A 12,321-nucleotide genomic window follows, 5' to 3' on the forward strand; every position below is an offset into this window, starting at 1 on the left:
AGGTGGAGAAGTATTTCTACATTCTTTTGTTGAGATTCTGGGAGAAAAGTGGTTAGGCAGAGAGGATATAATTTTCATTTCAGATCATGCTTAGTTCACATGTGACATGGTCACTGAGTTTAGGTTTGCCAAGAGGCTTGCATTGCAATGGTGGGGTAACCCATAGCAAAGGCTTGGCATAAGTGTTGGATAATCTAGCAGGTGTGTCCAACCTTTTGGTATCTCTGGACCACAGTGAAAGAAGAAGAGTTGTCTTGGGACACACATTAAATACGCAAACACTAATGAAAACTGCTGAGCAAAGAAAAGGTTTTAAGTAAATTTACGATTATATGTTGGGCCACATTCATAGTCATTCTGGGCCGCATGTGGCCTGTGGGCTATGGGTTGGACACCCCTGGAGGGGCAGGCAGACGAAGGATATAGCAGAGACTCAGAGAGTCCTACCATACTAATGACAGTTAAGAGGGAACCCTATGTGAATTCAGAGGGAACAGACCATACAGACAGGAATCACAGAGAGCAGAAGTCACAGAACATCTAGGAAGGAGACCAGCTGTACAAGGATATTAACAAAGACCCTTTGTCAAGTGAGTTTCCTCAATGTCAGAAAGTCTATCTCAGAAAGAAAGAGAAAGACTGAGATAAACCTAAAAAGTCCAGATATTATTGCGCCAAACAAATTTTAAAGCACACTAGACTAATTGTTCATTACAGAGTTTGAGAATCTCATGAGGAAGATAAACTTTATATAAAAATAAAAAGCTACATTTCTTACATCCATGTTGTAGTGTAATTAAATTTGTGTTTTTACTAAATTTGTGTCTAAAAAACACTATGATCTTCTCTCCATTCATTTTTTCCATGTCTTTCTCTGCATTTGACTGTAAACTTGCAGCAGATAGAACAAGTGTTCCAAGTCCAAATGTAATGCTGACTCACTGAACAGTCTAGGATTAATACTGGATTGTAGTATGGCCTAAATAGTAATAATCCAGAATAGATTCATTTTGGTCCAGAACATAAAAGGCAGAACTCTTCTTATAAGAAACATCATTGAACAGAATAAAATGTTTAAAAATAAAAAATAAATTACCTTTTATTTACATAATCTTCTAAGTGACCAACCAAATCAAATGATGCCTTAGGATTTTTTTCAGTTTGAGCTGAAATTATAAAGAGTTTTATAAAAGGCACACATATACTATGGCATTTAGAAAATATCTTGTATGAAATAGTTTACAGTATAAAATAACATATACAAAACACCTGGTATATTGCCTGATCTGCAGTAGCTGCTCAGTAGAAGCTTCTTAAGTGAACAAGCTAGAACTGGAAAAGATTATCTTGGATCTAATCATACAATCAAGGATCTAATGTTTAGCTAAGACAGATAAACATAAAATTGGTACTGAAGATTTTTGTGCAAGAAAGGTATTCCCAAATTTATAAATATCTCCAATATGTAAAGTCTTATTAGCCAGTAGGAAGCCTCAGATGGTTAAACACTGTTGGTATGGAGGGAAGTTAGCAAATGTCAAATAGATCTGGTCAATTGGCATAAAGAAAGTATCCAAGGTTGAACTCTTCCAGATACACTTGGTAGCCAATCCAGCATTTCTCTACCTTCTTAAAAGTATCCCCAGACATACATGCTCTTAGCAATAAATTCAGCTTTTTTTCTTGTCCTCAAGTAGTTTGTATTCTAGTGCAGTGCTTCCCAACCTAGTCCACCTCATGGCAAACATTCTTAATCAGTATCCTTCGCATAGTACACCTGGATAAACATGCGAGAGCACCGTTGCCAGTTTACCTCAGGGTCAACCCAGCAGTCTTGAAAATTAAAGGATCAATATTGCAGCATATCTATAGTATACCTATAACCCCAGAGGGAGGAAAGAGTCAATAAATAAGTAAATTGATCAAAACAAATATATAAAATAATTTCAACTACTTGTACATATTATGAAAAAATATAAACATGGTACTTCACCTATGGAGACTATAGAAGACCTCTCTCAAGAATTTGAGGAAGAGGTGGAGGTAGCTGGGTGAAGGGCTGAGGAACAGCCTACTAGGCAGGGGAAAGAGCAAGTGAAAAGTGTGAAACCGGCTTGGAATCCGAAGGAACTGAAAGGCCCACGTTGCTGGCGTGTAGTGTATGAGGGGGAGGGTGGAGTAAGATGAGACAGGTACCAGGGGCCAAATCACATAGGACCAAATAAACCATAGTGAAGAGTTCAGATATTATTCTGGTTAAAATGGAGATCATTTGAAGAGGTTTTGTTTGTTTGTTTATTTTTGTTTTTAAGATTTTATTTATTTATTTTCAGAGAGAAGGGAAGGGAGGGAGAAAGAGAGGGAGAGAAACATCAATGTGTGGTTGTCTCTTGCACACCCACAACTGGGGATTCAGCCTGCAACCCAGGCATGTTCCCTGACTGGGAATCCAACTGGTGATCCTTTGGTTCTTAGGCCAGTGCTCAATCTATTGAGCTATACCAGCCAGGGCTGAAGAGTTTTAAGTGGAATAATAAAGTAGTTTGATTTATTCTTTAGAAAGACCCCTCTGTCTGCTCAGAGATGGATAGTCTGTGGTGGTAAGGAGGAATGTGGTTGGCAAGAGTAGCGATGGCATAACCAGCTAGAAGACTGTTGCGGTGTTCCAGATAAGACATGTTGGTGGATTAGACAAGGACTGTAGCAGAGGAGACAGTGGGCCTCAGGTTATAGTTTGGAGGTAGAGCCGGCTGTACTGACTGAATATGGAATATAAGGGAAAAAAGGAAATCAAGGATGACTTCTAGGTTTTTGGCCTCAGCAACTGTGGAGATGTCATTTATACAAATGGGGAAGGCAAGTGGGAGAAGGACAGGTCTGCTGCTTGATACAAAGGGCTGGGGTGCAGTAACCTGGCTTGTGAAGAGAAAGGGAAAATCAGTCCTTGCCACTGCCAACTGGATATACAGGAAGTAGGCCAAACCAAAATGGAATGGTAAACCAACTTCTGGAATCTTCTTTCAAACTACTTTATATTACAATATATAACAGATGTTCTCTGAGTTCTGGACAAAATATTCTAGTTTTAATTTAATTTAATACATTTTTCTTCTTTTTCTACTTCTGTTACCTCTTCTATAGAGACTCAATAAATTTTATAAAAGGAATGTTGCTTTGCTAAAAAAGTAGACCAGCCTGTCACTGATATCAGGGAATACTTTGGAAAAGATGTGACCCTTAAGTGGAGTCTTAAAGAATAATGTGTGAAAGAGAGGATTGCCTATTTAACAGTTACTTCCTCCTTTCTTTGCTAACAGAACTCTGCTCTTATCTTCCTTCAAGCAACTATGGCCCTCGAATGAGGCTGGCTCTTTCCTAGCACAAGGGAGTGAACCTTGAACCACCTAAGCCTATGCTTTTCTAAATGTGAGCTACAAACTCATCAGTTTAGATACTATCAGTTTAGCATCTCCTGACCAGCATTTTAAAAGATGTAACAGAGTGCATCACATGGATCTTTACTAATAACTATACCAAAAACTAAAATACTGCAATCAAGTTCAACTTATAGACAGAAAGACAAATAATTAGGGCTCCATGAATCTGAATCTTCTGATCCACATATATATTAGATTGTAATATAAAAGGTAGTTCTTACTGTGGGTCATGTTGAAAGTTGGAAAAACTGCTCTAAGACAATCACGGTCTATGGATTTATATATGGGTGCAGGAAGCTATTCTGGCCAGGGAGAGACAAAGAGAATTCTGCTGGAGGGCTTTGGGGAACATTATCCTCATTTTTACAAAGCGTTTTTCTCTTACAGTGGATGTTGTTACCCATGAAAGTTATCTTAACTAGTAGTCACTGTATTGTACAGCAAGGCTGGGAAGACACGCTGCCTGGTAAGACAGTTGAGGAAAGATGGAGGAAATGGATATTTGATGGCATCAATAAACCTCTGAAATAATCAGCCCTGAGATTGCTTTACTGAGGGACTTATTGTTTGAGATTACATATATTTTATTGTTTAGGCCACATGTAATCAGATTTTCTTTTAAGTGCTGCTAAAAGTGTCCCAGTTACTAAAGATGAATAGGAATCTATCAGGTGGAGAAATATGCTCTGAGAACAGAGAACAGAATGGATCAAATCATAGAGTAGTTGGAATAGATTGTTCATTATGACTAGAATCAGTCTGGGCAAGGATACAATAAAAGGCTTTTAGCAGTTTATATTCCATACTAAGCAATATGGACTTTATTATTTTTCTAATAGAGTCTTCAAGTGTTATTAAGTAGTAAAATAATATGACAATATGACCAGATTCTGATAGCCTTGGTTAAAGATTTTCTTCATACTATGTCTAAAAGTTAGATGCAGTTAATTTTCAGTTATTTTAATATAAACACACATTGTGTATACCTGTAAACAAAATAGCATCTTTCTCCTTATAAGTGTTAGACTGAGTGCTGGGTCCAGAGGAGGTTGTAGGACCCAGTGTTCTTCTACATCCTTGTCTATGCTGTGAGTACAGATAACGTAAGGGCTTGGCGTACTCTGCCTAAACGTCAGGAAAAAGAAAAAGGAAAAAGTGTTTTAAAAATCATTTCTTTCCATGTGTATATTGATCATTTATATTTGATTCACATTTGGAATGTCTAATTTTGATAGCTAATAGAAGGCTAGTTCTTTTACTACTTAAAAATACCATGTTCATTTAATTATAAAAAAATACCCTATGTGGTGGGTATTATTACCACTTTATGGATAAGGAAACAAGTCTACGGAAATTTAAAAATTTGCCTATGCTCACACTTTTACTAATTTTTATTCTTTGTCTTTAAAGCCTAGACTTTATATCCATATAAATTTATTACTCCAAATTCAGGGAAAGTCTAAGCTCCAATACTGAAAAACAAATAGCCTTCTCAATTTAAAAACAAGCTTTACTCTCTCATACACAGAGTTGGTGCAGTGGAATAGCCCCAAATAAAGGGGGAGAAACTGGAGAAAAACTTATTCAGATTTTCCTAAGTTAGAGTCTCACATTGGCTCCCTGTGTTTTCACTTAAATACATATATCTAGATATCAAAAATATGTAAATATAAACATATGTAAATATAAGCATATATAAATATAAACAACATAACTTGTGAACATCAACAAACCAAACATTTGTTTAGCACTACACTTTTTTCACACTAGGTACAGAATATATTTGGTTTTGGATAATATGGGATAAAAATAAAGCATAAAAATCAAAGAGCTCACATTCTCATTGGATGCATATGATTAGCATACATGAAACACTAGTAAGTAATGTAATAAAGAAATATCACTTAGAACCAAGCTAATTAATACATGAAAAAGAGTTTATAAAAGAGGAATATTAGTGAGGGCTGAAATAGACAGGAATGATTTCATCAATGAAGAAGAACTTAATGCTGGAATTTGAAAATGAGAGTATCTCAGAAGAAGCTTAGAGTATTCATAACACAGTAAAAAAAAACAGCATATTTAGAGCAGGGGACATTGATCATTTTTTGACTATAAAACACAAGTTTGAATAGGTGAGAAGAAGAGTTGTGAAATAGACTACAGATGCCTTGAAAGTCAAACAGAGAAACTTCAACATAAAGAAAATTACTGAGATAACATTAATTAAAAAGTAAACAACTTTTCAGTTCTTTTAATAAGTTGGCATAATCTTGACACCAAAGTCTGAAATGATGAGGTACCAGAAGGTGATGAGTTTTCACAAACTTAAAATAAATTACTATTCAACACTATACAAATAGAACAATTCATAATGGCCAAATCAAATTATCAAGAAATTAAAGGTTTCTAACCATTATGTTGTTATAATTTACCACCCAATAGGTTAAAGGAGAAAAATAATGTAATTATTTTCATAGCTAAAATATTTAAAACACATTTTATAAATTCAACAACCCCAGTGATAAGAATCTATGTCATTTCCCTACAGCTTGAAGGACTTCCTTAAGTATATTTTGTAACAGAGGTCTGCTGGCAATAAATTATCTCAGTTTTCTTTTACCAAAAATGTCATAAGAATATTCTTGAAGGAAACTTTTGCTTGCTTGATACAAAATTCTGGCTGATAATTTTCTTTCTTTCTTCTTTTTTTTTTTTGCTTTTAGTATATTCATGATGTTCCAATGTCTACTGGCATTTATAGTTCTGATCTCCATAGTTTCTGATAAGATGTCAGGAGTATTTTTAATTGTTTGTTATATAATTTGTTTTCCTCTGTCTGCTTTCAAGATATTCTCTTCATTTTTTGGTTTTCAGCAGTTTGACTATGTGCCTAAGTATGGTTCTCTTCATATTTATCCTGCTTAGGGTTTACTAAGCATCTGGAATTTATAAATTTATGTTTTTCCTCAAAGAAGGAAGTTTCTGACCACTATTTTGTACCTTATTCTAGCTCTCCTCTCCTTTGGGGACTCTCATTATACATTTGGCAGACCTTTCAGTATTAACTCACAGGTTCCTGTATCTCTTTATATTAATTTTTTTCCTTTTTTTATATTGTATAATTTTTTATTGATCTATCTTAAAGTTCCCTGACACTATCTTTATTCTGTTTTAAGCTCAACCAGTGAGTTTTTTCATTTCAGGTATTATATACTTTTAGTATTAGAATTTTCATATTTTAAAGTAGTTTCTATTTGTCTGATAAGATTTCCTCTTTTTTCACTCACTGTGAACATATTTTATTTTTTAATTAAACATAGTTATAATAGCTGCCTTAAACTCTATTAATTCCAACACTTGGGTCTTTTCAAAGTTGTTCTCAATTGTCTTCTCTTTTGAGATTAGGCTTAATTTTTTTGGTTCTTTATTAAATTGGATTTATCCTGGACATTATCACCATTATAATGTGGAGAGTCTGGAATTTATTATATTCCTACAAATATTATGAATTAATTAATTTATTTACTTTTTGCCAATGAACTTGGTTGGACTCAAAATATAAACTATGTCCGTTGAGCGACAGCTCAAACTTCAGTTCAGTTCTTTCACCCTTAGTTGGACTACTTATAGTTTTCTCTAAACATTCATCGCTCATAGGTAAGAGAGAGACTTGGACAGAGTTTATACATAGAAAATGACTTTAATAAAAAGAGAACATGGAGGGTGTATACACATGTTGAGAGAAAGAGAGACAGGGAGAGAAGAGACATGAGAGAGAAATCAGTCTATGAGAGATTTCAGATTTCTAAAAGATGGAAAGTTAATTGAACCTTTAAATACAGTAATGGAACAACTAAAAATATATCATGATATCTTTCCAACTTTCTGATGAAACTCCAAGCTTAGAATTGGCAGATACTGACTGTGGGAAAGAGAACAAATATTAGGAAGAGATAGGTTAACTGTAAATCTGTCTATGGAATTTCTGAACCATTGCTGCTTTCCTCCATCTCCCAGTTACATTATTCCACTGACAGAATTATAGAAAATGGCATTTAATTAATTCCAGGCTAAAGTAAGTGCCCTTCTCTTAAAATTCCTGCTAGTGTGGGTTTGGCTTCTCAGAGTGAAACTCTTCTTATGTTAACATCTGGAAAGCTGACTACCAGGCAAACAGCTGTCTTTGCTTTCTTGCCCTACAGTAAAGCTACCTGGTTGGGAACTCTGCCATATGCACAAAGCAGTTTCCCATTGTGGAGAGAAACTTATTTGTAAAGTGAAGGGCGGTTTCATAGAAAAATTAATCCATGTCTTCATTCTAAATGTGAACAAATGAAGATTTACTAGATATGATAAAAAATCAGCCAGTCCAAAGGTACACGTCATGATAAACAAAAAGAACATGGATACCAGAAGAAACAGGTAATTCAAGAAACAGAAGTTAACTTAAGAAAACAAATTCTACTTCTTGTGAAGATGGTGGCATATGCTTCACCTCCTCATGCAACCACATAAGGAAAATACAACTAAATCTAAAAAGAAATAACATCCAGAAATATCAGAAAATTGAACTGTATGGAAGTCTGACAACCAAGGATTCAAAGAAGCCACATTCATCCGGAGAAGAGGAGGGGTAGAGACATGGAAATGGGGCAAAGAGGCAGGGAGACATGGTGTGGTGTGGAGAGGCAGTAGTGGCAGCAGTGGTGGAATGGGTATGGGTGGTCCCACATTCACATGCAGTAGAAAAATGGGGAGGAATACCTTGTGAACCAGTGATTCCAGTGCCATGCCAACTGCACAGCCCAGCGATCCAGCACTGGGAAGATAAATCTCCATAGCTTCTGGCTATAAAAACCAGTAGGGGTTGATGAGGCAGAAGAAACTGCTGGATTCTAAGGAAACTCTACCTAAAGGGCATGCACTGTTAGAAAAAGTATGCAAACCCACTGACTCCAGGATTCAACACCAGCTGGAAGGGCATCAGTCACATATAGGAAGTGGGTGAAGTGACTGGAAGTGGGGAGAGTGCTCAGCAAGTCTCCAGAAGACAGGTAGCAGCACAGTCCCCTGTCCAAGCCTTCCTTCCACACAAAGTCAGAAAGCAGTGAAGCAGGTTACCCTACCCTGGCAGTAACCAAAGGCTCCGCCACACACAATTTACAGGTGCCTTTTACAGGGAGTCAAAGCAGCTTTACCTAAAACACAGAAAGAAACACAAGGAGGCTGCCAAATTGAGCAGACAAAGAAATATGGCTCAAATGAAAGAACAGAACAAAACTCCAGAAAAAGAACTAAACTAAATGGAGATAGCCAACCTATCAGATGCAGAGATCCAAACACTGGTGAACAGGATGTTCAAAGAACTCATTGAATATGGTAACAACATAAAGGAAGAAGTGAAGTTTACACCAAGTGAAATAATGAAAAATCTGCAGGGAACCAACAGTGAAGGGAAGGAAGCCAGGATTCAAATCAATAATTTGGAACATAAGGAAAAAATAAACATTCAACCAGAACAGAAAGAAGAAACAAGAATTCAAAAAACCGAGAAAAGTATAAAAGGCCTATGGACATCTCCAAACTTTCCAACATCTGAATCATAGGGATGCCAGAAGGAGAAGAGGAAGAACAAGAAGTTGAAAACTTATTTGAAAAAAATAATGAAGCAAAACTCCCCTAATTTGGTGAAGGAAATAGACATACCAGTCCAGGAAGAACAGAGAATCCCAAACAAGATGGACACCAAGAGGAACACAACAAGACACATCATAATTAAAATGCCAAAGAGAGGATCTTAAAAGCAGCAAGAGAAAAGCAGAGTTACCTACAAAGGAGTTCCCATAAGACTGTCAGCTGATTTCTCAAAAGAAATTTTGAAGGTTAGAAGGGACTGGCAAGAAGTATTCAAAGTGATGAAAGGCAAGAACCTACAACCTAGATTACTCTGTCTAGCAAAGCTATCAATTAGAATGGAAGGGCAGATAAAGTGCTTCCCAGACAAGGTAAAGCTAAAGGAGTCCATCATCAACAAGCCATTATTATATGAAATGTTAAAGGGATTTATTTAAGAAAAAGAAAGTCAAAACTATGAACATTAAAATGGCAACAAATTCACAACCATCACAACCCCCACCCCCCAACAAACTAAGCAAACAAGCAGAACAGGAGCAGAATCATAGATATAGAGATCATTTGGGGGGTTATCAGATGGGAGGGAAAAGGGGGAGAATGGAGGAAAAGGTACAGGGCTTGGAAAGCATAATTGGCTGGTACCAGACAGACGGGAATGTTAAGAATAGTATAGGAAATGGAGAAACCATAGAACTTCATGGACAGCCAATGGACATGAACTAAAGCTGGGGGAATGCTGGAGGGAAGGGGGTATTGGGTAGAGGAGGACAAGGGGGGAAAATTGGGACAACTGTAATAACATAGTCAATAAAATATACTTAAAAAGAAAATAAATTATAATATCAGAAAATTTTGTGAAAAAATGTAGCAGGATTCTATGGAAAGCAAAAAACTAACCAAGAACAATAAAAAATAAAATATTATTAGTGATCAAAAATGCAGCAAAAAGATCAGAAGAAAAAGTTAAAAAATTTTTCATAATAAGGGGCAAAATTTTAAAGAGACAAAAATAGAGGACAGGTATATAGAGAATCAGTCCATTAATAATTAGGGAAAATGGGAAAACATACTATGAAGACATGTTTTAGAACCAAAGAAAGATATTTGGCTTTAGGGTAGGGTCTAATGAGCACTGAATGAAATAAATTGAAGTAAAATTACCACTTAGTCATATTCTCAAGACATTTCAAAACAATACTGATAAAGAAACTGAAGAAAACAATAAGATTACTTACAAAAGACAGAGAACATTTCAATAGCAACATTGAATGGTATAGAACAGTAAGGCAATGTCTTCAGAGTTTAGAGAAAAAAATGATTCTGAACCTATAATTCTCCTCAGCCAAATTATCAGTCAAGTATGTAGGAAATAAATATACTCCTAGACATCCATATGCCATTTCTAGCGACATTTCTTGAAGATGTATTCTGGAAAATAAAGATGAAATACAAGAAGAAATAAGACAGGGGATATGAGGATCTAGAAACAAAACCAGGAGTGGATGACCCCATGACAATTGCCAAGAGGCTTAAAATTAATGGGTCAAATTTAAAACGAGTAGTCACTGGACTTCCTGAACAATTTCAATAAGAAGACTGGGATGGATTCCACTTAAGCTACATGCTTCTTTTTTTGGAGGCTGCATATCTTAGAGGTAAAAGGCATGAGTCAGACTGCCGGGTTCTTCCTGGTTTTGTCATTTATAATTTGATCTCAGTCAAATTGCTTATCTTCTTTATGGCTCTTTTTTCTTATCTATAAAATAGGAACAATAATAGTTCTTACTTCACTAGATTATTGAGGGTGTATATTTTATACATGTATGTATATATAATGTATATAAAACACATATTTTTAGTATGTATGTATAAAACTATTTCTTTGAGCTACACATATATAGCAATACATGTATGTATTTCTTTGAACAGTGCTTGGCAAACCTAAGTGCTATATAAGTGTTTGCTGTTACTATCAGGCTACATAACAAAAAAAGGCAATTAAATACTCCAGAAAATGACACAAGACACACAGGATCTAAATATGGGAGGATCTAACTAATACACGGCGTTACTTTTGAGTAACTGATGAAGAATAAGAAAAGAGAGCCTATTTTTGTTTTACCTTGTGTCCATTGAGATGTAACATAATCTTAACACATTACTTTGTTCTATAATGAATGGCTATTTACAATGTCATAACAACATAAATGATGCTCAATAGAATTTTTGAATTTTAGAATTAGCTTATAGACAAAACATAAGGGCTTAATCAGAGTTGCAAACTGATTAAGGTCAATATAATCATTGACCTCAAAATTGTAAAAGTAAAGATATGTTTGACCTATGGAAAGAGGTATGGAGAAAATAAGACTGCTAAGATTCATCTTATATAAAGGTGAATCAAGAGTTAATGATTAAAGTTAATAGAAAAACATTTTAGATATATTATTTTAAGGTACAAAAGTTAACAATAGAAGCAAAAAAGTAGTTACCTGGTACAGAAGGAGAGAAGTGAGATATTAAGCAGTGTAACTAAGCTAATTCAAATCTTTTAGTGATTCTTCAGTATTTAACGTTTAAAGTTGATAAATAAAAAAACAGTAGTATAAGCCCATTCTTTAGAACTATAAAGTTATTCATAAGAGGAATTGAAACCTAAAAAGGTTGTACATGGTTGGCACAGAAAAAAAATGGAGCAAAAAGCAAAGAAGGATTTTATGTTCTTTTTAGTCTTGCTATATTATTTATTTTTTAATACATGCATACTTTAATTTGTATTTTTTAATTAAAATATATGTTTTATATAGGATGCTAGTAAATTTATTATGATAATTAAACTTAATATGATATTATAATATTTCTTGGGAGATTTTTGTTACATATGAACCCAAATAAACCATGTGGTTGAGGACAAAATTAATATTCTGGACAGTGGATCCTGTCAATATTTTTTAAAATTATAAAAAGCAGAAATATGCAAGAAAATTATAGGATGTTATTAATTATGGTCCAAAGTATGTATTTATGTTTCATTATCCATACTGGCAAGGTTAATAATAAACATATTGATATCTAAGAGACTCTCTTAAATGATGTTTTTTTGCTGATTCTCTGAACTTATTTCTTTCTCTAGTCCCCTAGATAAAACCTGCTGAATGATATCCAAGCCATGCTGAATGCTCAAGGCTAGTCAGCTACTTTCAGTATGTCCATGAGCCTCTGCTCAATCGATTGTCAAGACTCAGTA

The 12,321-nt window shown here is 34.9% G+C and overlaps 1 protein-coding gene across 1 annotated transcript in view; it reads right to left on the reverse strand.

The window, feature by feature from the left end:
• Positions 1 to 12,321, reverse strand: part of C5H1orf141 (chromosome 5 C1orf141 homolog) — a 29,326-nt gene that overhangs the window by 3,104 nt on the left and 13,901 nt on the right. Inside the window, 1 exon segment of the mRNA XM_028512649.2 lies at positions 1,097 to 1,166. Coding sequence (XP_028368450.1) covers positions 1,097 to 1,166 — 70 coding nt within the window.

Source organism: Phyllostomus discolor, chromosome 5 (genome assembly GCF_004126475.2).
Source record: "Phyllostomus discolor isolate MPI-MPIP mPhyDis1 chromosome 5, mPhyDis1.pri.v3, whole genome shotgun sequence".
In the NCBI taxonomy this organism is placed as follows: Eukaryota; Metazoa; Chordata; class Mammalia; order Chiroptera; family Phyllostomidae; genus Phyllostomus; species Phyllostomus discolor.